This window comes from Monomorium pharaonis, chromosome 6, assembly GCF_013373865.1.
Source record: "Monomorium pharaonis isolate MP-MQ-018 chromosome 6, ASM1337386v2, whole genome shotgun sequence".
Lineage (NCBI taxonomy): Eukaryota > Metazoa > Arthropoda > Insecta > Hymenoptera > Formicidae > Monomorium > Monomorium pharaonis.
In genome coordinates, this window is record NC_050472.1 from 1,457,808 (window position 1) to 1,484,041 (window position 26,234).

Below are 26,234 nucleotides of genomic sequence, written 5' to 3' on the forward strand. Positions count from 1 at the left end.
TTTACATAATATTTCTAAACATAAACAAAAATATCATAGTTTTCCATATAATAGAAGTTACTATAAAGTTTTTTGAGATAATTCAAAAACTTTATAGTAACTTCTACTATAAAATACGCTCCTTTTGCAAAATAATTTATCCGAGGCATAATCGAACAGTTAATTGACACAATCAAATCGCTTTAAGAGAAATGATTGTTCCGCGCAAATATATGTTGTACTGTTAACGTTTTCCCAGCGGATTAATTAATTCCGTTTAATGGAATATCGCGAACAATCCAGCACAGCTCGCGACAAGTGCTACATAATTAAATGTGAAATAGTCGTCGCGAGACTGCCATACGCAAACTTTCAGAGGCAAGGCATTTTTGGATGTTTATTCCCGGATAGACATCCATCCAGGAACAAACATCCAAGAATGTCTTTTTCGACAGCAGAAACGGAAACAACGTCAATTTCCCGTCGAGGTAGAAACTCTCCTGTTAGATGTTGACCGTACGATTGAAAGCGATGGTCTCTCCCTTCGTAAAAAAAAAAAATCACCATTTCTTCTGATATCCGTTTTAATCGTGTGAATTATATATTTGTGTGTGTATGTGGTGTTCTCAAAGAACATTGTTTTAAGTGCATGACTTTACGATTAATCGAGATCGAATTAATTCTTCTGGGATACCAAATTAGATCAAAATTAAGTAGGAAGAGAATAGGTAACGTAAAAACATGATTACCGAGAGAAGCGTCGTAAGCACAAATGTAGTCACTCGTGGTGAATTGTGCAGTTAGGGCAGTTTTCCCGACTTCCGAAGCACCCAGCATCCCCACTTTGTACGTCGCCACTCGCTCACCAGCTTCCTCTTCCGCCTCCATGCCAGAGAGCTGTGAGGCCGAGCTGAGAAAAAGATAAAAGGAAAAAAGCGTAACCCGACAAATGAGATATTACGTTCAAACGAATTATGGAAAAATTCTCCTGGAAATTCTGTCAGTACTTTATCCTGATCATTCGCAATTACGACTACGATACTCGTCGTCATTATGATAGATACGTGTGATTAAAACGGCTTTCTTTCGTTAAAGCAACAATGTCGATGATTTTCAGTGAATACGTTGAGTTTATTCAGAAAATTGTATGTTAAGTCCAATGTAATCTTTATCAAGCTCATCGTGGTTATTACGCGCCATATAGCAAGCGGTTTTATTTTTCACGATCTTGCAGAATTTGTTGCACCATTATGTTGTATATAATAGTAATTTACACTTCGTGGAAAATGCGCTAGAACGATTACCCGCCATTTTTATCAAAAGTAAGGTAAGCTTCTCTATAAATATCAATCTTCGCTGCTTCTTATTTAAAAATTCAAGAATAATCTTTGTCATCATTAGCATAGTTATTAGAACGCCTACTTTACTGTGCTTTCTTTTTTTGCGCATTATATTTTTTATAATATAGCCGCATGTAATCATCTTTTGTGTTTTTTTTTATATTTTTATATTGTGTATAATCATATATATATATATATATATATATATATATATATATAATGATATATATGTCTGATACTTTTATATACATAAAGATCTTTTAACTTGTATAGAAAAGTCTTTTCCTGTCTTTGTTTCATTTGTATAGCATATTATTTCTCGGAAAAATAACCGGGACAAAACGAAAACTATTCTGGCCTATCCTACGGAGATCTATATTTTACGTAACATAAAATCATAATCGGAGGAAAAGTATTAGATGTATTTTCCTATTTGTTTTCTGTTTAAAATTAAATAAGTACATGTGTTTACTTTGGAAACAGAGCGGAAAGAGAGCGAATGTAGAAAGAGATAAACCTGTGAAATGTGAATCTGTAACTCTTAGTGGCAAGACAAAAGCGAGAAACGCGAACGCGCGGTAATGCAATACATTTAGATATAATGGCACTAAATCTCTTTCTCTGTTCTTTCAAGTCTGCTTTTCTGAGAAAAACAGAGAAGAACTTAATTTAAATTATGTCGTGTTGTCGGTACACGTTGCACCTTTAAACCACATACCCCGGATTCCCATCCGCCTCAATCCTTTCCGAGACTCCCCTTGTTGAGGAAGCACTTTCCGGGATTACTCAGTCCAGGACAATCTCTCGGAGGATTTGACGATGTCGTTTTAAAAATCGCATTTTTAAATGCTGCGTGGAAAACGAAAAAAACAAGAGAGAAGGGGAGAAAGAGAGAGAGAGAGAGAGAGAGAGAGGGGGGAAGAGAAAAAGAAGCTTTCTAAATTCCAATTTGGTCTGAACATGATATGGTTGCCTTTAATCTCTTTTAACGGAACAGAAAGTCGTAGACATCTGTCTTTACGACTGATTCTCCGCCCACCCGGAATCCAGTCTATACGTCGTGTAATTATCCGCGGGCAATTAAGACGCCTTTAAGCGTTTGTGAAGTCGCGATTACTCAGAATTTCGCATAGTGCTCGTACGGTTGGCGAGTAAGCAAGTGATCGAATACTTTACTGCGAGCGAGACCAAGTAGAAGACGACACATCGAATATGATCTCGCAAGTACACGATGCAGGCAAGCGTAAATAACCGTTCAGGAAGATCAACATGAACTTTTGTGATGATTATCCTAGATGGAAACTACAGGTGATAAATTTAGTTTCGGCAAATTCGGCTTCCATCAAAGGAAAGTAATTCTGCAAATAATTTTTGAGTTATACAATCCATATTCTGCATAATTTATCCGATAGATTCAAATTCTGTTGTGAGAGCGAATACCAAGCATTAAACATGTTTGTAATAATTTCATAATTATTAATTACTAGCTATGCCCTGCCACGCGTTGCTGTGGCTCTCTTATTCTTATGCTACGTTTTTTTCAAATTTTCTTTGCTTTCGTTGTTTAACTTTCAAGAGCTTTGCTTTACTGTTGCTTTTTTTATTTTATTTTTGAATAAGCATTTATCTATCTTTAATAAATCTAATATTCATTTATTCACTTCTAACTTACTTTATTGATTTATTGCTTTTGGCACTGTATTCAATTAATTTGTTTCTATTTATTGTTTTGTATTTTTATTATAATGTAATATAAATCTTATTTTATTACAATTTTGAAATAATTTTTAATTAAAAAAACCGAATTTTTTTTAAAACACCCATTTTTGTAAATCAAGCATTTTGAATTAAAGTGTATGTATTTAATTTATTATTAATTAATTTTATGAATCAATATTTCATTATTTTTTTCTAAAAGTTGCCATGGATTTAGAAATCCATTCAAAAGACTTTTAAATAAGTTCCTTTTTTTCAATAAAATAACAGCTATCTTTATTTTTCTTATTACCTTAATTTAAACACAATAGAAACATTCTTCGCCTCTTCCGGTCTTTCCCGGTCTCTACCCGTTTCTCCCGGTCTCTCCCGTCTCTCCCGGTCTCTCCTCGTCTCTCCCGGTCTCTCCCGGTCTCTCCCCGTCTCTCCCGGTCTCTCCCCGTCTCACCCTATCTCTACCCGTCACTGCCCGTCTCTCACGGTCTCTCCCCGTCTCTCCCGGTCTTTCCCCGTCCCTCCCCGTCTCTCCCCGTCTCTCCCGGTCTCTCCCCGTCTCTCCCGGTCTCTCTTCGTCTCTCCTGGTCTCTTCCCGTCTCTCCCGGTCTCTACTCGTCTCTCCTCGTCTCTCCCGGTCTCTCTCGGTCTCTCCCCGTCTCTCCGCGTCTCTTCCCGTCTCTCCCGGTCTCTCTCGGTCTCTCCGGATGTATGTAAGCGTATATTATAATAAGCGTAATGCATGTTTTTAAACGACAAATGATATTCAAAAGTAGTTTTATTTAGTGTTGAATTTTATTTAGCTCGGGACTTACATCATTCCATTTAAGAAAAATTATAGGAGATTTTAAAAACAAATAATATATTGATATATTGATGATTTAAATTTGTTTCATTATGTAAATATGTCAAGTTAAAGAAACTATTCTTTGAAGAAGTTTGCGCTTGAAGAACTATGCTTCTATTAATTATAGAAACAATTAGCATTAACACTTGCAAACGTATAATTAAATGTACAATTATTATATATAATTGTAATAATTATTGTATTCAATTATATTAAATAATTGTGTTATGTAATATATTTGTAATTTTTATTTACATAGAGATCTTTAACTCGTAATAAAAAATCACCGTTTTATAATATTGCGTATTGTTTCCAAATGGGTACAAGCAAAGAGCTATCTATTCCACGAGGGACCTATGTTTTATGTAAAGTCATGCGACGGAAAAACATTCGACGTATTTTTCTTTGTTTTCTAAACCGTCAACACTGGCTTGCGACGAAGACCTCGAAGGAGAAAATAAACAGCCCGGAGTAGAGATGAAAATGCGGAGGAGCATCACGTCCGCACGTGTACCATGTGAAAGATTATTTTTCAGGCTGTCTCTATCCCTCCCCCTTTTTATTCTCTCTGTCTTCGCGGTCACATGTATTATACTTTTAAGCGTTATATTTATATGCAGGTAACCATAGAGACGAAAGCGTCCAATTATAATGTTCAGCCGTTGAGCTTTACCCACGGTATCTTTATAGCCCTCGTTATTGCTATTCGTAAGCGATATAGCAGAAAAGAGAATATAATTATCTTCGTTTAATCTGACGGCTCTCTCCTCTTTTAATAGCTACGCGTACGAGCGCGCCGAGGATGCAGTCATTATAACGAATGCGGACTTCGATGTATTGCATATTGCAATTTCACAATTAGAGTTATAAAATGAAACGAGTCGTTCATTTATCCGGCGTTATATATGCAATTATTTGCCGAGTACTCCGGGATATTTTCCGAGATATATAATTCCAGAGGAAATCTTTGGTCCCAAGTCGGAATTCGACCACGCGTACCAACGAGCGAATCAACGTTATAAGCGAAATTTATCGCGCACTTTCGACACTCTGTGTTTATCCTCACCTGAGCAATCTACCTTCCCGAGTGCTGCTGCAACTAGTGGAAGAGGTGACGCTATTAATACTCCGGCTACGCCGTGTCTTCAACGAATCGCCCAAATTGTAGATCCCGTTCGCTGTTATGGAGAAAGATCGAAGTCTGTAATATTCGATCCCATTCTCGGTCTCACCCTCTTCGCCTCCCGCTACGCCACCCCCGCGTCTCGTGTCGGCCAGCATCGGCTACAAGTAACAATCAGTTTAGTATGATGCTATATCTAACATGGACAATCTCGAAGGATAATCAAATTTTTATCTAAAATTATTGGAAGTTAAAATTCACATTCTAATTGTTATAATTTAAAATTGTTAAAATGTTTAAAAATAATAGGTTTAATAATAATTGGAAAACGTAGACTGATATGTAAAAATACCATTAATTAGTGATTAATGGTATTTTTACATATCAGTCTACGTTTTCCTATTATTATTAAACCTATTATTTTTCCCCTTATTCCATCAGAAATATCAGTACTAAGATTTTGCTATAAATTAGTTATTTTAAATTTTCGTTCAGTAAAGTGCATTATACATTCCGATTTATAAACAAGAGACAATTTTTAATACATTGAAAATAAATAATTTTATCATCCACAAATGTCATCATTAATCAACAGATCCTGCGTTGCACGTGATATCTCGATGCGATTTGCTGACGCGTTCATTGATTGAATTATGAGCTACATGACGTAAATCGATGTACTAGTGTAAAGTTCTGTAAATTTGCCCGAGCAGCGTGTGCGCCGTCGGAATATGCATATGCTCGTTCGTCGCCCTTTGCAATTACGAAACGGGGCGGAAAAGCGGCAGAAAATATATACACGTTCTCGAGTGCCGTATTAAGGTCGCAGTGAATCCTAACACATTCGCTAATCGATCGCGAAACATATTCGATGACAATCGTCGCGCATTCAGCTCGTGAAAAGAATTTTAACCCGAATGTCGATTCGAGGACATCGATATAGTTTGAATTCTGCCTCACATCCGTTTTCCTGGTCAAATTCACTCCATTTTTTTGACGGTTGCAATGTGAAGCCTGGGAAACAAATATTGACCGGACCGCTTGTGAAAAGTCACAATATTAATATTTTTTCGTATTTATCGCGACGAAGAGTTAACATTGACCATGTTATTATATCGAAGAATCCATGTGTATGTCCGAATTATATCACAATTTCCATTTGTTGTGTCTCAAATCGTTTAACAAAAAAGCACTGAGTCTGGTGAAGATAACCAAATTGGTTGTTTCGACCTAGATAGAATATTAAATTGAAAAAAAAATCTATATATGGTATAATATTATACAATATTAATATAATAATGTGTGTGAAAGAGATTATAAATAAATTTATAAAGAGGACAGAATTTACAAAAGCACAGAATGGTTATAAGTACATAAATTTGAAATATATAATTTGGCCTTTCAAATATTATTTGGATAATTAAAATTAATTAAATTAGATTGAGAAAACTTTGTCATAATATTCGTTATAACATATTCGATTAAAAATATTCTACATGTCATTGTAGCACGAAGATAATTTATTCCACGGCACATTGAATTCGTAATGGAGGTACCGAGTTTCACAGATCTTGGGAAAAACGCGAGGGACGTTTTTAAGACGGGTTATCACCATGGCAAAGGACTTATAAAGTTCAATGTCAAGACTAAATCTACCAAAAGGTTCCAGATAACGAGTGACACAACGTTAAATTTTGAAGCATCAAAGGTTATCAAAAATTATTCTCTCGTTCTGAGATATTTTTAGATTCTTACGAAAATATAAATTTTCGGCTATTTTATCTACGCTAATAGTATCGTTCAATATTTACCTATTATTCTGTCGATTATTCGTGAGAAGAGCAAACAAGTGGTGCGAATTGCCGCTCATCTCATGAAAAATTTTGCGTGAAAATGTAGCTGAATCAACTATTTCAAGCGGCAATATTTGCATTTAATTACACATCGGATTATGCAGACGATATATGCGTGTTACTGAATTCGAATTCGCAGCAATTGTTGCTTTAAAAACACAAAAAAAAAACAGTGATGGATTTTATGTTTTGCGAGAATTGCGCTTGTATAACAATATTTCAATACGCATAAAATATTTATCGGCATTAATTTATCATCATTCATAAATTTGATAAACATTGTTTGTCTCTTAAATTGCACGTAACGATATTATATAACAATATGTCTAAATAATAATATGAAATAACGTGTTGGAATTAATTGAATATTCAAATATAACACTTGGGCGTTTCAAAGCCAGGCAGAAAATTGGACAATTTATTCATAATGGATTGATGACAGTTAAGTGGTTTAATGGAGACGAAGTACAAGGCAAATGCTGGAGCTTTACTGTTAAAATGGACGACCGAGGGTGTGCTTTTCCTGGGATACGAGTTTAACGGGCTGCTAATGAAGGGCGTTGATTTGCTCTCCGAGTGCTCTTACAATCCGGAAACGGCGGCGAAAAGCGTGAAGGTCGGCTCGAAATTTGCCAACAAGAGGATTAACACACGCTGCGAGATCTGTTAGTCAATTTACTTAGATTTATCTAACTTTATACATCGAAAACGGCATTTTTCTCGCATTAGAGAATATATATAATCGCGTTCTCTTGAATGTTAATCTCCTCGATAATATATCCGCGAACTTGTCGAACGGACCCTGTGAAGCACGAGCAGCAAAATATTCGCGTAACAAATTCACACATCCTCTATTTATAAAGTTTTGTACAGTAACGGCTTTGGCCAGGTCGCTGCTTCAGCGATGGATAAAGGGCTTCGTATATTGTGTTCATGTATTCCCGTCTGAGGGACGAAGAAAAGTAATTATACCGTAGTCCAAACCTTTTACCGACCTCGTCGAGAGAAAAAAGTATCGGTATAAAACTGTTATTAAAAAGAATCCTTTTTTTTACGCACGTAGACGATTAGAATGTACTGCACAAAATGTACATATTAATAATATTGAAAGTGTACAAAGTAGCGCAAGTTCCGTCTCTTTACGCAAAATCAAGTCTACCTTCTAATATTATGAAATACGAGAAGCATTTCCGTAATTAAATACTGCGTTTGCAGAATATTTAACAGGGCATAAAAAATTACGGGAGCGTTGAGTTTCCTATTTCTCTTTCTCCACCCCCCTGCTGCCCCTCGTCTCGTACCCGATGTCTAATTAATTAATTCAGCAGAGGCAACGACGACGGCAAATGATATTCCCGATGCGCTTTTATATGAGACATTTATCGTAAAATCGAAACGATCGGAGCGTGTATCAGGCTTGAGTAATTCGACTCGAACTTTCTCGTGCTTCGCGATTGCACGTTGCGTAACAGATGGGAAACTTTAATAAATAAATCCTTCTCTCCGGGCAAACTTCTTTCCGATATCACGCGCAAGTTTCGCAGGAACAATCGAGGACATGAATGTTTAGTAACAAGTCGCGGGCAATTTTCGCGAAACACGAGTTTCCGCGATGGTGACCGATACAGGCACTTCTGAAAGCTTGCGGACAGTTACGCTGCCTCGTTCTATCTATTTCAGTGACATCGAGGGGAGAGAAGAAATTTTGCCATTGCATTTTTTAACGAAATAAAGCGCATTGTAAATAGACGGAGAGGGTGGAGAGGTGAATAAATGAAATTTCACGGATTCCAATAGAAACGATTTAGCGCCCAGTTAAATTCCCATGAAAGAATTAGATTTTCTTTTTTTTTTCTCGATGGAAAAACGCCGGATAATCGAAACACCCTGTATTTTTTCCCGCCTGTATGCGCAAGCAATTCGACAATATCGCTTATCGAAATTAGCCGATTTCCCGTTTGTAGCTAACGATCTGGATTCGGGCACCAGCCTGCTCGGCTCGGTGGTGCTGAAATGCCGGGATCTGCTCCTGGGCTATCAAGCTGGCTACGACGCGGCCACGAACAGGATGACGAAGAATGACGTCGGTGTCGCTTATGGTTGCCCCGACATTGACCTGCACTTCCGATGTACCTGCATACCGCACGTGTACGGGCTCTCCGTATTGTACAGAGGTAAACGACGAAGGATCCGTGACGAAGGTATAGACGCGGGTTTTCCGTAGGTGACCTCTTTAGCACGTTGAAACGTCGACGTTGCCGCCGGAAGAATAATCATTCCCGTGACAACGGAGTAATTTTCGTCAAGACCGTAACACCCTCCTCTTATGTCGCGCCTCTTGTGTCGCGAAATCGCGTCGTCGTCGACTAAAGACGAACTGCTAAATTACCACTGTCTTTCTCGCGTGTTACGTAAATGGGGGCGGAGGGGGTAAACGTGTCTGGCTCGAGACCGAGGGTAATGAGATCCTGTCGCTCCGTGTTCAGATAAGCGAAATGCGGACGTGTAATACAAATCGTTTAACACATATCGGCGCACGTCACGGCGGCGTTATCAATTTTCTCGACGGAATCGGGGAGGACGAGGGTGAAGAGGGCGATAATTAGCAGCATTAGCGTGTAGGGAATTCGTGACAGTTTCGTGTAATAATGACGTATAGCAAAGCTCAAACCGTAAGCTGACACCATCGGGATTACATAAGACCGTATACGTCGACGACCTTGCATTAAAATTGGGTTAAAATTATTCGCTCGAGATGTAACGAGACTTAATTACATTAATCAACAAGAGCCGCGCGATGCTGCAATTTGATTTATATTTATTTTTTTAATCAAAATGTTTGGGTATATCTTTCAACCCCCTGTTTCGTTTTATCGATCGCGATACCCTATCTACTGTTTAGCGAGGCCCGACCTGGACATCGCGGCGGACGGCATATACGCGAAACGAGGCAACGTGCAAAAGTGGACGGTCGGCGCCGCGGCGAAATGCAAGCTCGACGAGAGGTCGACCCTGCGATTCAAGTTCAACACAGATCGCCAGTTAGCCACGAGTCTCCTGCAAAAACTCAGCGACGGTATCACGCTGATTCTCTCGTTCAACATCGACTGCGCGAATGTCATGAGGGGTGGTCACAGAGTCGGACTGGCGCTCAACGTTGAGGCTTAAACACGCGATAAATCCTCGACGGATTTTGTGCGGCGGATTTGTGCTGTCCTTGTATCGTTGTACCTACCTGCTGTGGTCACTGCGTGCGTCAATCGTCGCTAAATTCAATGACAGTTAAACGATTAGATCGGTCAAAGGATGTAATTGCATTTTTTCTTTTATATAAAAATTGTGAATCCACTGGAGAATCAATAAAAGTTTCTCAATAAAAGATTTTTTTTTAATAACGAACTAAAATAATTAACATTGAAGAATATAGATCGATATGTGAAAACACAGCTAATTAAAGATGAGCTTTATTCGATTATACCTGGATTTTTCGTGCTGATATTTTTTGTTCGATTTTATGTACATTTTTACAATATTAACAAGTATCGATTGTAGCAAGGATGTTAATAAATCAAGAGGCTTCCAGGTTCGATCCCTAGCTAATGTGTTATTTTTTGCAATAAACTCTTTAATATTTAAGAGGCAAGTAATAATAGATGCTTGTTATCATCACCATTATTATTAAATTGATAAACAATCAATTTAATATCGTAACATTACTGTTCTTGTTCAATTTATAACTGTATATTTCAAAACTGAAAATTTATTCGACATGCAAAACAAAATTTATTTGATAAACTGAAAAATTTACATAAAATCACAAAAAATATCAACATGAAGCTCCAGCTATCACCAAACAAGCCTCCTCTTTAATAATTAGACAAAATAATTTTCTTTGTAAATTAATTTAAATGATTAATTTCTTAATAATTTTGATGAGAGATTGCAAGTTGATAATTTGCTCGTTATTAATAAGTTCTAATCATCATAACGACACGTAAACAGTTTTCAGGGAAATGAAAAAAAGAGTTATTAATCAATGACGCAGAAAAGCCATCATTTTCTAAGCGCCTCGTCGCTCCGCTTTTTCATTTTCAGTTGCGCGTTCTGTGATCGCGTTACGTGGAATTTCGATGAAATTCGAAAAGAGTGACAGCCGCGAGAGCTGTGATATTCCCAGGTCCATTGTGCGTTGCGGCTGTATACTATTCAACGGAATTTACTCCGTATTCATTTCACTCGACGATATGCGTGGATCGTCACTGTCGTTAGAGGGGAAAGTCTTTTGGCAACGGTTTCCAGGTATCGTTAACAATGACCGAGGAAATTAACTCAGCCACGTGCGTCATCGATCTACATACGATCGATGTATGTATATGAGACTCATCGTTACGCGTTTCTGCTATATTTGCTTTTACACCGAGCTCCCAAATCGTAAATTATTCTCCACTTTTCTATCTTCCCCTACCCCCTCATGACGAAAGCGAATACGCGAATAGATATCCCCAAGGTCTCGTCTTCTAGCAAAGAGAAGCTAACTCAGGTACATTTTATCCTGCGTATCCTTACCCTGTGACGTGGAACCGCCGGCATGCTGCTCGTTCTACTGCGATACTGCCTGGGAGCGCTACCTCCACGAGTCCCGGATACCAAGTCCCGGATACCAGTCGGACCGGAAGGACTCGTCGGACTGGGACCGCTCGGACTCGCGTTCGCGCTCAGACGCGACGACGAGGATGCGGCACCAGGACTCAGCGCCGGTGTTCTGGTCGGACTCCTAGGCGAGGGCGACAGGTGACCCCAGGGACCGGCCTCCGCTTGCAGAAATCTACCATATGAAAATAGAACGCTATCATAGACACGTGCCGCATCGTGGGCAATCCCGCGCAAGGCATAAATCCGAGACTTCCCTCCGGCAATCAATCTACATTTCGCGGTTCGTTGAAAAGATCCAGCGCGGACGGTCGGTCCCGCATTTAAGATACTAAAGATTATTTCTGCGCTCTCGTTAGACAGATTGATTGCCGTACGCATGTTAGCCGGACTATACGAGACAACGATCAATCACTTTTACGAGAAGATAACCTGTGTAAGTCCGGCGTGGGTCTGGCAACCGCGATGCTGGAGCTTCTACGTCTCGAGGGGGTTGGCGATTTCGGTCCGTCCACGCAGCTGTGACCCTGAAATCCGGACAGCGAGGTATGATGCAGAGAGACCTCGACCTCGCTGCTCCGCCTCTGGACACTCCTTTTGTTCCAGCGCCGGCTCTTCGCGTCGACGCTCGTGTTATCCGGTTTTCTGCAAGTTTCCGATTTAATGGACTAGAGAGTGTCCCGGATGAGGAGCGCGAGACGTTTCCTAACTTCGCGAGACACCGTAATCCCGGAGCTGCATAATCCTATTTTTACGCACGCATTGCGCCATCGATTTTCCCCCGAGTATCGCCGCTCTATTTCCGCTCTTCGTATTAAACTCAGTTTCAGTGGAAGATTGATTCATTACCCGCGGCGGAGGATAGCGAGGAGAATCGCCCCGCGACAGGCTCTAATCTGATTGCGAGAATCTCAAATGGCTTCAACCAGTACCAAAGACTTCCCACGCGCGTTCGTCACATGCCGCGAATTCGACAGTACGACAACAGCGTAACGGTCCGGATTGCGCCCCCTCCCAGATTGAGAAATGTAATCTCGTGATAAAGTTGCGGAGTTCTCAATTGCATTACCGTGAAGCATTATGGTATATTATCGGATTTGGAATTCGCACGCTATTCGGATAACTTGGATTTTCTATGTCTCACTCACGTTAAAACGTCTGTTCGATCCGGACGGTCAACGTTACGTTACTTTTAATGATGTAAATATTGAGATTCACGATGCTAAAATAAGCTACATGCACAAATTGTCCCTTGTTTCAATATTATGCAGCATCGATCATTATTTAATCGCTTTAGGCTAATCTGATCAGCGTCCGTAACGCTATTTATAGTTATTTAATTATAGCGATTTCAACATTTAGCAGTTAATTAAGTCTTTCATGCTTCAGTAAGGATACTTTAATAGCGTTTTGTTGCTAATTAACAAACAATTTACAAATCTGTATAGTTCTGTCTTCAGCGGTTAATTAAGCTTTTCATATTTCAGCGAATACGTTTTAACATTGTTTTTGCTCCTGTCTGACAAGCAATTTATAATATCACTTTTCTCTTTATTATTCTTACGAAACACATATTTTCATTCTCCCTTCCAAACCTCTTCTTTCTTCCATTTTAAACTACAACTACTTGTTGCCTTCACGAGAATTATTCACGTATGTTCTCCTATAGATAAGTATCTATTAAATAAATGTGTTTGCCGTCACTCACCTCGGTATGAGCTTGTCCTCGAGCATGCTGGGTAGATCATCGCCATCCTCGGTGAGCGCCGCGAAGAAATCCTGAAATTTGTCCGGGAAGTTGCTCGGTGGACAGACGTTCATAGGAAGGACCCGCTCGGAGGTATCCGGGGAAGTTCTCTCGGCGATCTCATGACGGTCCGCCGCCGTGGATGTTGCCATATATTCACTAGAAACTTCAGACGTCCTCATAAACCATCGGCGACTTCTCAGATTCGTCACAAACTCGTTTTCCACCCCATTCGAGCATTTTGCACGTGACCTTTCGCGAAAATCAAGAGGGTCCGATCGTCGGCGGGGTCCGAAAAGCGACGTGATCTAAATCCGCGATGCACAGCTCCCGCGCTCCGCCGAGGAGCTCGCGAGAGCCTTGCACGACACACGGGGAAGATAATAGTCGATGTAATATTTAATGTATAGCGGGTCAAATTTATGATTTATGAGATTCAACGCGGAATCGACACCGACACCGACATCATCGCGGTACGTTTCCGACGGGAATCTATGTCACGCGATAAAGGATGAAATGCAAAGCAGCCGCTTCCGCATGCAACAGCACTCGCGCTTTCACTCTCGTTCGAGAGCTGCTCTTGCGTGCCGGCTTCGAATACGCGATCTACGGATCGAAGCATGTGCTCATCGTTCACCGTTTTCCACCTAACGAGCGACTCTCGCCACGAGAACGATCGAGAGTACGAGGAGGATGCCCCTCGTCCACGAGAGCGATCGCGAACCTTTTTTCACGGCGAGGACCTGGCGAAAACTGAAGCTCGCATGGTTGTTGCACGTCGTTCTGGTTCCGGCACCTTGTCGCAAGGCGCAAGCGTAGCTCACCCCAAAACTCAGCGGACGGGTGGATTCGCGGTAACGTCGTAAAAGTGATCGTCTCCCTCTCATTTCGCTTTAGCTACCGCAATCGTCATGAAGTGAAGGGGACACTTTGTCGAGGCCGATAATGTGGGAATGAGAAACGAGCTTGTCACGAAAGACTTAACTTTGTGATCGCGAAATGTTTCTTTATGCAACGAGAGAGAAAGAAGTACGGAAATGTAATGAGAAATCTTTTTAGGAAATTTTAAACTTACACCTCGACTGCGAACGCGAAGAAATTGTTTTATTACAATTATTATTTTCCAACCATAATTTTCCAACGTTATCGAGGAAAGTGCGATAACGATATTGCTGAAACAGCCTTCCTCGATTAGATTCGTGCTACTTCGGGTGCGTGTCACATGAATGAAAGAGGACATGAAGAGTAACTCGATCAACCTGAAGCCCATGGTCACAGAACGCTTGTAACGCGGTAGAAAACTCGACTATAAAATTAAGGATGTACACATTAGAGATATTTCAGTGAAGCAATTCCCGTCCAATAATAGGTAATCCGATGTAACATAAATTTAAGATGAAATAATGGAGAGAGAGAGAGATAACAACAACTAAAATCTCCAAGTATCTTAAAAACTAATTTAAAAAACTCTCTTTATTTGACTCTCGCGTGCTCATTAAGGTTGAACACCTTTGCGCCAAGAAAGATGAGGTCTTCATTTTAGCTTCTTTGAATGCGTCGCTCAATTTTATACACATAGTATTTAATGAGAAATTTCTCAAACAGGTCTTACAAGTAACAAGAAATGTGCGCTGTGTTTCCTTTGTGCAACACAGAGTGCAATATAGTTTGAATTGATTAAAAAGCTCATTTAGTCTAGAAAACGTCTTGAGAACAAGAAAAGAGAGGGGAGAGGGAGGAAAAGTGGGAAGGGAAAAGTGATTCAAGGAACTTCGTAACAAGGAACGTTTTCCCGGTTTCAGCAAGATACCCGTTTCCACATCTCCCTCCAATCCTGAAGGGAACAAAGTATTGTTCGGTCTGATTACGTAGTCGACGTATACGGACGAGCGTCGCGTGTAAGAGGGTAACAAACGATCTGGAATGTAAATTCACGAAATAAGAACATTCTCGGGATACGCTGATAGAAGGGACATAGCGAGGCTCTAGGTTTTGGCACAGGGTTAGATTGAATGAGGGTAAGTTCTTTCTTCGCGTTATTATTATGTGCGTGAACACCGTTCCCAACAACTATTTTTCAGAAAACTACATTCTACGGCAGACATGAGAGAAAGCTCGCGATAACAATATCCACGTAAGGACAGGTCTCCATAGTTACAGCATTACCTTTGACGAGAATGTCTTATTTCCAACGAAGCGACTTCTCTTTCCTTCCGACGTCGAAGTAAAGTACAAAGTCGAAGCGGGATATTAACATTTTTATAGAATCAATTTAAATGTTTCGCGTGGCGTAATCCGATGCCATATGGCCTTCGGCATGTAATCTCGGGGATTTGCCAGATCGATTGTTTGCATAATGACGGTACAGTACGACGACAAAAGGTTGTTCTCTACAGTGGCGGAAATTGCGGGGGGGAAATTAGATATTAATACATTAGTAATTAATATTATTGTGTAATATAAACGATATGTGTAATATATCCCTAGGTGCGTCGTTGCACGCTCATGGTATAGGCGAGTAAATATTAATATCGTTGCAAGGCGAACTATCCGGGCGGAAATATCAACGGTGGACAGTGTCAACATTTTCCGGATTCTGTAACGGAGTGAGGAGTTACGGAATTAATTAGCTTACGAGGCATGTTAACGCTACGTGTTAGCCACCTCCTCCCCGTCTTGTTCAGCTACATGTTTTCAATGCCTTGGACGCGTACTCGATATTCAGGACTGTAGTTACCGAAGCGATAATAGTTACGCAATACAGACCCGTTAATCGAAAACAATGACCGCAATTGCGCGGTACACCAACGAGGTAATAAGAACTGCAACAAGATGATAACTTGTTACCGTTGCTTTCCCGGGCAAGAGAGTTTGCGTAGTTATTTCTTCTTAACTACTTTAAACGCGAGCAAATAAGATTTGTCGTCTCCATCATCGAGGAATTTTTCTTCATAAAACTTGAAGAGTTTTCTAAAGTCGGAAGTCGTAATGGAAGCAAAATGGGAAATTATATGGAGATGGGTCGATACGATTCGCGATATAATAGGGATTGAAACGCGCGTACGTCATTAATTAATAAAAGATATTCACCGCAAGGGATTAAATATTTATTTATAGCATCCTGCTATTATTATGATTTACATGGGGATGAAAATAAGTGTCGGTCATCAGGGCGGGAGAGAGAGGGAGAGAGAAAGAGGTCCAGGCGAGTGCGGACCTCGTCGGATTCGGCGGGAGGCACTCTCCCAATCCACGGAGGGATCGATATAGCGCACGTGGAGAGCTACGAGCTTGGAAACAAAATAAAGCGCCTCGTGATAGGAGGAGCAACAGTTTCCGGGCGAAACATCGATAATACCTAGCTGCAGCAAATCGTGGCACGCGTTGTCCAAAGCCGATGCTTTTGTCCTCCGTAGCATTTTGCTGCGATTAAATCAACTAATGTAGACTAGGGTATCTTGATGATCTGGAACAGATGAGTCATCCCTACTCCCTACGTTATTCCCTGTCCCACGCACTCCTGCGTAATAATTTTACATAATTCATCGGTCATATAAGGTAGAATTCTGATTGGCGCGAATCTTACGTAAAATTATTATCTATAATTATCGCTAAATTTAACGCGAAATGGAAGTAAAGAATAAAGATAAAGAAACGGTGGTTTCTCGTTTTCCCGAAGGGAATTAAATCCGATCCGTGCCAGTCAGCGTGAATTCTTAAGGATAGGAGAAAACGCAAAGGCGCGATATCCCTCTCCAAGTATCAAAGTTACAGTATCAACACGGATTATATTACCGGGGATCTAAATTATGATACAAACCGTGGTACGCACCGTGGGAGAGATCGTTCCGCCTCTGCCAGCCTGTCTCACCCGGTGCTTTTATCTTTAACATAACACGACCTTCGCTTATCAACTTCGTCCACGAAACCTTTGAAGTTCGAAACGCGGAATTTCCTCTATGAACCCAAAGTTCAACCCCTCCTGCTCCCTCCCATCCCGGCCTCTCTTTAATTAATTGCCTCTAGGGGGATGACGACGACGCGATATGGAACGACCGATAGAGTACCAGAGTTATTTTTAATCCAATTAGCTCGCTGATTTCTTCCTTCCGTCCTCACACAGAAGAGATCATTTCCGCGCGCGACGCGAAAAGGATATAAAGGTTAATCCTCGATCCTCTTAGCCACGGCCGTCAAAGCGACTGTCGGCGCTTTTCCCCTCGCTCTTTTTTCCCGTTTACCGTCGGAAAATCTCAAAGTCCACGGTGACTCATACACTGTAACTTGGTTTGCAACATCGACAACCATCTGCGATGACGCACGATGACATGTCGTAACGTCGTCGGGGGTGCAATCCGGGAACGCGTAATACGCACGGTCGAGCAGGTGACAAGCTTGTCACTCGGTTCAGTGATTGGTAGATCGATAGGACTCTTGAATCGGTGGCTACCCGCCGTCGCCCCTGCCGTCTCTCTGATGTCAGAGTAGACCTCCCCTCCCTCCTTCTCAAAGTCACCGGAGCGCGATAAATAAAGGACCGGCGATAAGTGGTGGCGAAGTACGGAGGCTTCTATTCACAGACCGGTGACCCTTTCGAGAGTTCGCCGAGGCGAAAGAAGACTTTCCGGCCGCGTGAAGACAATACGCCCGGCTTATCTTTGCTGCTTATATTCGCTTCTTCTCTCTCTCTCTCTCTCTCTTTTCTTTTTTTTTCTTTTTTCTCCTTTTTTTGCGAAGCCGCCACTGATGCAGATAGATCACATCCTTTGCGGCTTTGCGCGAAAAAGAGTGATTCAAAGATGTTTCTGATTAGAATTCGCGGACGTAACATCGCCACGGAAAATCGATCCGTGCTGGTCGAGACGTAAGAGACGAGAATGGACATAATAATGGTACACCGACGGATTCCAAAATTTGATTGACGCGGTTGTTCGTCCCGATTTAATCAATTATCACGCTGTATTTGCTCAGCTTCCGTTCACATATTGCAGTGACGGAGCAACGCAAAGCATAAGCAAAGAATAAACCCGCATTTGTGGTAACGTATACCTCGCGGGATTAAAGGTGACGAATCGCGATGAAGCGGATACGGATATTTGTGTATTTATCAATGTATCAAGAGTGACAAGGTAGACACGGTGGAAAATCGGTAACTGAATCTAATCCGAAATTAATATATGTCGGATTCGGGGTTTACGATATCAAGATATATATCGCACGATTACAGCCTCCATTGAGCCGCGTTGAATGAAAAATTTCCCCTGTGACGTCCATCGTGAATATCTTTCCACGGAAACGGCTTCGCGAATTGAATTTCGACCGATTACCGGAGGAGAAAGCTTTGTGAAGCCGACGCTCGATGAGAACACAGAGAGATGGTTTGTCTCGCAAAAACCGAGAAAGCTTTTGAGATATTTTGCTGCGGACGACAACGACGACGACGACGACGACGACGACGACGACGAGGACGACGACGACGGGGGCCAACCAAGGCCGAATCGACGACGCCCACGCCCACGTATAAAAATGCGAGATAATAAAAGGGGAAAAAAGTCAAAAGAAAAGAGAGAGGCGGTGAAACAACGGAGTTAAATGCCGTTGCTACATCGCCCACGTTCCAAACGTACAATAAAAATTTATTCACGCGCCCTTCCGACCCGTGCCGTCCCTCGATAAATCCCCGACTTTTAAAGTGGCAAAGGGATTTGAGTATGATTCAAAATTGTTCCAGGTAACACAGCCCTTACGGCGACCGGGGACAGGTCCTTCAACGCGCGTGTATGTACACATTCCATGGACGCGCGGAAATTCGCGTAAATCCGCGGTGAGCGCGGCCGCGCACGAACGAGATTAAATCCTCTCATTTGTGAAGCTCGTTTCCATAATGCGTTAGATCAAGGAAATGTTATTAAATTAGTAATTTCCCGCCGCAAAGCATACTCCCACGAAACCCGAACTAAGTTTTCGTCATTTTTTTTATCTTTCCGAATGTTTGAATATTCAATTCGTCTTCTTCACTTATTTTCATCAAGAACACAATTGACAGAATAGAATTCTCTCGTGAGGTCAAATTCCGCGCGTCCTACAGTACATTCTGTAATAAATTTCAGACTTTGTAAGGCTTGATCGATAAAAGAGAGATACGCGATAGTAGAATCGTGAGAAATTGGCCATTGAAATTGTTTCGCGACTGCGGCAGGTTGAATTCTGGTATGTGCGCGAAGTTGCGGTTTTTCGCACGTAAAGAAACTGACATTGCGAAGGAAAGTGCCATGAGAAGGAAAGGCAACTCTGCCGCAGACTCGAATGTAAAGTTTTAATTAAATTCGTAATTAAGCGTACGAATACACACGTAGTTGAGGTGCGATCTCGAATTGTTATGCGCCACGTCTCGACATTCGAAATTTGAGGTATTTCCCGAATCGCTTTTCAGTCGTTCCTCTCTCGGTGATCTCATATTGTGAAGTTCAACATAGATCCGATTTGTAAAAACCCTAGAGAATTAGAGTCTCCGCTTACTTGCAGTCAAATCTTTTACTCCCGGGTATCTTCTTGCAAACGTTCTCCAAATTTCTCCTCTCTTACTACTTCGTGAAGAAACGCAACAAAACCTACTCTTCAAATATCACAATTATTTCTTCTGGGAACATACTCGTGACCTATCTTGGTCTATTTATACAAAAATCTCGCCGCATGGAACGACATCGTGCAAGTTGTTTTGAAATAGAAAATTTAATGGATGAACAATAAATAACAATGTTGTTTATTTGTCAAATATTGCGTCGCTGTTCTAATAGAATGCGATACGTGTAGGGAAAATCTGTCTCTCGCAGAGAAGCGATTCAGCGATTTTTGTTGACACGAAACGATCTTGTTTGCGCGCGGAAGAAAGCCGACTGATTCGTAATTGGTATTCGTAATTGGTAAATGACTCGATTGCTATAAGTAGACCGATTGTGTTTTTTTTTTTTTGCAACAAATCACTACACGAATCAATTATTTCCAATGTATTCATGAAACGACGGTAATAACGCGAATGTTACATCAAAGAGATAACAAATTCGGTATTGTATAGATAAAAAAAAACTCTACGGCTTTTTCGAATTGTGCGTGAAAGGTATAGGTATTCAATTACAAACTCGTTACAGATATTTCCAATATTTGTTTGATGACGCGCTCAAAAGGGTAGTAACGCAAATGGAAATTAATAATGTTTATATGCTATTGGCCGCTGCGGGCGCGGAGCGAGAGGATATTAGATTTAATGAATGTAACTGGGCGTCGCGTCTCTCGGCGAAGCTAAGCGTCGCGGGGCGTATGGAGAAAGAGTTCTAAATTTTTGACATCATTAATTTAATATCGCAAGGGGATGACCAAAAGTGGTCGCGATCGATAATGCTTATCGCGGTTTCCATGGATACATCAGTTACAAAATCGAACTGTCCGACATGTGCTTCGCGCATGTAATAGCGCACGTTTTGTAAACGTCTCCGCTGTAATTGTAACGATAATAAAAATTACAACGACATAAATACTCGTTGTTGAAGATAGACCGAGCGAACAAACGTGTGAATGGACACGAACGAACAATTCACCGCCGCACAGCGTATTGAAACATCACAATCAATACACGTGACATTTTTCTCATGATAGCAATCCGACATTCATATATCTTCCACTTTAAGAATTTTAATTAATTAATTAATAAGAAAGAAAGCAGTGATAAAAATATATTAATCGATTCAAAGAGCTTCGGTTCGATTACTCTACAATACTATTTCTCTTTCTGGTTTAAACGGTCTCTTTAAATAATCGAAAAATTATAATCTAATTTTTCAGCTCGCGTCCAGTGATTTTATCCTTTCGATCCACTGTGCGCCATATTGTTCATTCGCGTTTGTTCAATTCGCCGACTTTGCAGTTTAAAAGATGCGTGATTCGAGATTCGTAACAGGAATCGTCCCGCGTGCGCAAGATATCAGCGAACGCTCGATCGATCGCGGCGGACTGGCACGGTGATGCGTATCATTCCACACGTACGCACTATTTGCGTATCCATTATCGGAATATTATCGGGAACAAAGCCCACCAGAATACGGGAAAACTCGTAACGCCGTGGGATTTCAGTACAACAGCTGCTGCGCGGAATCCTTTAGCATCCTCGACGGATGTACCGAGTCGCGTACGTACGTAGGTGAATTTTGGCTCGACCAAAACGGAACTAGTCCATCCGTTTTGCCGGAGCGATAGTTCCGTCGAGAAGTTCATTATTGCTGGTCAATTTCAACAAACGGGATACCATCGCGGACGTTAGCGCGGCCACTTAATAGCAGCTAACGATTTGCACTTCAAAGGCGTTTCTCGTTTGTCGTAACTCGCGACAATTTATCGGTGCCATTAAGAGAGATCGCCTGACATCGGGACTGCGTTTCGAGCCAATTTAGAGGTAAACCCGAATAGGTCAGACGCGTCCGAGTTCGATGAGGCTGAGCTGCATCACTCGCACAGTGATTAAATCGCGTTTAAAGTACGATCTGCGTTGATAAGCGCAAGCAAACTTTCGCGATTTTCGAAAATAAAAATGCCGCGTTAATTGGCGTGGTATTAAAATATTGAACGGCAGAGAATAAAGTAGTTTGCGAAACATTTAAAAAGCTTTCGCACGCGCGGTTTAGAGGATACGTGACCTTTCACTCGCGTTTTTCCACTTTTCCGCGGAGAACGAGCGTCGATAACACTTTGAGATGGAAATTGCATTTGCGGTGTGAACACCTCTCTCGCTGGAATTCGTTTAAAGAGCCCCATTTTCGGCAGCCGTCCACGATTCGTCCACGTAAATTGATCATTTACACGCGTTGTAATCGTTAACCATTAATTTCATACCGCAAAACGATTCGTGTATTTTATATCATTCGCGGAGTTCGTAAATTTTAAAAATCATTCACAAAAGATTATAATTACCTCCGAGGAAAGTGGGTGAAAGCCACTCGAAGAGCACTTTGCGCTTTACTACGGAAATATTAATCGGTAAGTTTCGCCGAAGTTTCTAGCGGCGGTCGAGTTGCCCTTCGTAATTCCCTTCATCGTGCTCCGATGCTCGTTAAGCCTCGATTCAACCAGTGACTCATGGGACTCGAAAAATCGAGTCTACCTGTAATGCCACGCTTTCCGTCAACTTGCAGAACTGAAGATATTCTCGAGAACAAAGTAAAGATCGAATCGAGGCTGGTTCTTGCGCGGAGGAAATGGGTCGAGATCTCTCATCGTGAGTGGCACCAACACGAAAGCGAGCGAGACGTTTGATGCGATGAGATTCGCGTATCCGAACATCACCGAAATATACAAGAATATGATAGTGCTATGCAAACGGTGAGTGCCCGTGGTAAAATTTAGAAGCCGCCGCGATTGTGTTGTAAACCGCGACGGTTGTGCTCTAGAATACATTCGAGACTAACGACGATTAATTCCAGAACGAGATCCTCGAAATTCCCAGGCCGGCACAATTACGGGCTGTGGACGATCGAACCGAGTATCTTGAGCATTATCGGATATACTGTGGTCATTCCCGTAGTTTCCGCACTCGGAATAATCGGAAATGCCCTGATCCTCATGGTCCACTTGAAAGCGAAGACACATTTGAAAGCATCGACATACACGTATTTAGCAGGTCAGTGGAGATTCCGGAATCAGTCGTGAATTAATGTGGAATTTACTCGCGCTTGCCAGATTTGTTATTGTTACACGCCCGAAGAGAGAATCTCTCGTATAATCGCCCTTGATAATAATTATGCGTCACCGAAACAATTACAGACGCTAGCAAGGATTTCCAGATATTTGCGATAGATTGACTTTAAAATAAATTCTAAATAATATTAATTATATCAATATCAATTGTATCAAGAGTTTGCGAATTATTTTTACACAGTGCTCGCGATCTCGGATCTAATTACTTGCATCCTACTCGTCTTCTCCAGTCTGGCTCGAGGCATTTTCCGTTGTCACAAAGGATGGCTGGAATTCGATGTGTTCGTTCACTTTCCGATCGGCTCCGTTACGTCAAACATCACAGTCTGGGCCGCGTTAGGCGTGAGCGTTGATAGACTAATAATAGTCTGCAGGTAATGATTTGAAATATATTTATATTTCTCAGTAAACATGATGACGTCGACTTGCTTTGAGTTTCTCGTCATTAGTTACGTCATTATTGATCAACACGTAATATTAATGAAAGATAAAAATAACGTTGAAATGTCACATAACGATGACATAATTTCAGTTCGTCTGAAAGTCGTTGTATATTTTCCAAACATATACATTATAAGTAAAATTAATTGTATTGATTAGCATTACATTTCAGAATGTACGCGACAAAAAAATAAAAAAATGTACTCGGGAAAAAATATTTGCAGTGCTTTTTCAAGCATCACCTTAAACCAAAGAGATCAAGGAATAATATGAATATTTTACTTGATTTCTGTGATCGTATTGTTACTTCGTGATCCATGAACACTTGATATTAATGGATGCATATTCATAATAAATCCGTTCAACAGGATTGTCAAAAAGATAAAAATATATTGTTTTTCATAATCATAAAGTTACAGTATTTACTCATTTTCCCATTTGAAATAATTTTTCTATTATTCAAATTGAACAGACAGATAGATAAATAAAATTTAGCTAGAATTCTCTGCCTTACATACTTTTGACATCATTAATACGTTATCAAGTTTGCAGTTTAATTTATAACAGAGTTTAATTTTCACAACAGCATGCCGCGTACCAAACCACCGAGGTTCTGCAGGCAGGAAGTAGCACGCAAACTGATGATCTTCGCCACTTGCTTTGCCATTTTGATTAACATACCGTACTGCTTCATGTACAGGTATAATGAACATGGCGATTTAGTGACGACCAACTTTTTTCACTCTCGGTAAGAAACGACAATAATGGCAATACCAATTCTTGTGCCTCTATACCCAATTTTCCAGTTCCCATTCAATTTCCCAAAAATATTCTCACCCGTAACTCTCCCCGGAGATCGCATTAATATCTTTTCTCCGTATTTCTCGAACAACGTGACATTTTCGTTATTCTTCTCACGAATTCAATTTTGGCTAAAAGCCTAAACTAAGTAGCATTGAGAGGGTCTTTGCAGGTGGTACAATCTTCAAAATTGGTTTCAATTTATAATATTCGGCTTGATACCGGCTGTATTTTTGCTCATCGCGAACGTCATTATGTTATGTTCCGTGAAGAGGGTCCTCAAGCAGAGAGAGATGCTGCTGAAGCGCAAAAACATACGCGAAGGGAATAAGCTGCAGGTAATATAACTATATGTATATGTTGGTACAAGAATCCGTAGAGATGTGTATTGCACGTTTGCCTGACGAGTTCTGAAAAAAGCCGCAAATTCTTGTTTTGTAATCAGTTCCGACCTAAAAACACGTTTTCGGACAGGAGTTCGCACCGAGTTTTCGAGTGGACCGTATAAATCGTATAATCAGTTCCACACTCGCGCCGCGCCACTTCATGATTCCATCCTACTCCAAAAGCTGAATGAACGGCTGTTGTACTCCACTTTAGAGCGTCTCGGAACGCAATTTGCATGAAATTCATCCGGGAACCGAGTAGTATCCAGAAACAGAGTCTCGCGCGAGTCATTGTTGTCTCGTGTAATTGGAAAAGTTTTCCTCGAAAACCGACGATAACATCGCTGTCTTTGTGAGCGCAATTATTAAAACTTTGTCGTTTGCTGCAACGACATCCGCTTCTATTATAGCTTCGTATAGCGTATCGGAATATGATTCACTTATCTCGGTATAAGAATGTAAGCTGAATAACATTTTCCTTCTTTAATTGTCAACTGTGAATTATGGTCTTCTTCATTAATTAATAATTCTAAATTTGCTCAGTATCTTTCACAAAATATTATCAAACAATACGCAATGTTTAAGAGATGTCTCGAAGACAATTTACTCTATCTCGGTTTACCACATTAATTTTCTATCTGCCAGGATCAAGCCCGTCTGACTATCATGTTGATTGGCATCGTATTTCTGTTCATCGTGGGCGAACTGCCAACTCATTTGGCGTCACGTCGAAGCGCCGTGTCCTTGCTTTACAACGGTGATCCTTCCAAAGTTCATGAGAACTTCATGGAAAGGTGGGTGGTCATTATGCGAACAATTGTTAAAGCAGTCCTGGTCAAAAAGACATTTGCGTTACATACGAGCGTTTCTCAGAAGGACGCGAGAAACGTTTCTTATGGAATGTTGAAAAAGTAGCGTAATCAAAAATATAATAAAAATATAATATGAAATATTTAATAATTTTCGTCTAATGGTAAAATAAAAAAAATGTGATATGTGATATTCGAGTCTTGTATTTTTAAAGGCATTTTGAATTTAAAAGAGATAACGACGGAACTATAAAGTCATTTTCTCCAATTACAAAGAAATACCACTTTATTGTAATAGTTGTACCTTTATTTAATTATACCTGACCAGTTAGGTCAAAATTGAATTATTTATTTGTGTTTTGATTTTTTATTCACTCACTGGCAAAGTTAAGATCATATCTGATTTTTATTGTAATAATTTTATTGTAATAATTAATACATTTGCGTCCTACGCAAACTAAAGTACATACAAAACCGTGCATTCTTGTGTTTTCCCGATAATTTGTTTAATCCATCGTGCATTTTCACAGTTTCCGCATGTGGGCGACTTTTCTTAATGCGCTATCAAGCTCGACAAATTTCATACTCTATTATCTGTTGAGCCCATGCTTTTCGGTGCATTTGAAACGCATATTACTTCCGGAGCATATTATAAAGAGGAAATGCGCTAAGAGAGAACCGAACGCTTACTTCCACCGACAACGAGGCGGCAGAGCGAAGTGTGAAATATTTGTATTATAGCAGTATTGCAAATATAACAATAATTAGCAACCCTATTTATCTTTTAGATTTTAATTAAAGACG

At 40.6% G+C, this 26,234-nt stretch overlaps 5 protein-coding genes across 7 annotated transcripts in view; 4 read left to right on the top strand and 1 right to left on the bottom strand.

The window, feature by feature from the left end:
- Nucleotides 1-8,951, top strand: part of LOC105837663 (peptidylprolyl isomerase domain and WD repeat-containing protein 1) — a 22,133-nt gene extending 13,182 nt beyond the window's left edge. Inside the window, exon 9 of the mRNA XM_012682621.3 lies at nt 8,817-8,951. Within this exon, the coding sequence (XP_012538075.1) occupies nt 8,817-8,864 (48 nt within the window). The 3' untranslated portion in view covers nt 8,865-8,951. The remainder of the gene's footprint in view (nt 1-8,816) is intronic.
- Nucleotides 1-13,990, bottom strand: part of LOC105837664 (GTP-binding protein RAD) — an 18,975-nt gene extending 4,985 nt beyond the window's left edge. Inside the window, exons 1-5 of the mRNA XM_012682624.3 lie at nt 13,211-13,990; nt 11,935-12,147; nt 11,419-11,677; nt 4,943-5,160; nt 729-889 (exon numbers count right to left, since the gene is read on the bottom strand). Of these exons, the coding sequence (XP_012538078.1) occupies nt 729-889; nt 4,943-5,160; nt 11,419-11,677; nt 11,935-12,147; nt 13,211-13,431 (1,072 nt within the window). The 5' untranslated portion in view covers nt 13,432-13,990. The remainder of the gene's footprint in view (nt 1-728; nt 890-4,942; nt 5,161-11,418; nt 11,678-11,934; nt 12,148-13,210) is intronic.
- LOC114254460 (voltage-dependent anion-selective channel protein 2) lies at nt 5,167-8,810 on the top strand. The gene is made up of 2 exons (XM_028190917.2): nt 5,167-6,707; nt 7,295-8,810. Exons 1-2 carry the CDS (start codon nt 6,546-6,548, stop codon nt 7,520-7,522), a joined length of 390 nt encoding a protein of 129 aa, XP_028046718.1. The 5' UTR covers nt 5,167-6,545; the 3' UTR covers nt 7,523-8,810.
- LOC105837665 (thyrotropin-releasing hormone receptor) lies at nt 8,938-26,204 on the top strand. Of its 3 annotated transcripts, none has more exons than XM_036288693.1 (8): nt 8,938-9,026; nt 22,432-22,618; nt 22,720-22,916; nt 23,175-23,367; nt 24,021-24,182; nt 24,408-24,573; nt 25,267-25,415; nt 25,961-26,204. In XM_036288693.1, exons 2-8 carry the CDS (start codon nt 22,557-22,559, stop codon nt 26,169-26,171), a joined length of 1,140 nt encoding a protein of 379 aa, XP_036144586.1. In that variant the 5' UTR covers nt 8,938-9,026; nt 22,432-22,556; the 3' UTR covers nt 26,172-26,204. The 3 variants fall into 3 exon arrangements, with proteins under 3 accessions (XP_036144586.1, XP_036144587.1, XP_012538079.1); XM_036288694.1 differs by having other exon boundaries at nt 23,224-23,367; XM_012682625.3 differs by lacking the exon at nt 8,938-9,026 and adding an exon at nt 14,075-21,695.
- LOC105837666 (voltage-dependent anion-selective channel) lies at nt 9,649-10,447 on the top strand. The gene has a single exon (XM_012682627.3). It carries the CDS (start codon nt 9,688-9,690, stop codon nt 10,018-10,020), a length of 333 nt encoding a protein of 110 aa, XP_012538081.1. The 5' UTR covers nt 9,649-9,687; the 3' UTR covers nt 10,021-10,447.
- Nucleotides 26,205-26,234: the final 30 nt, after the last annotated feature.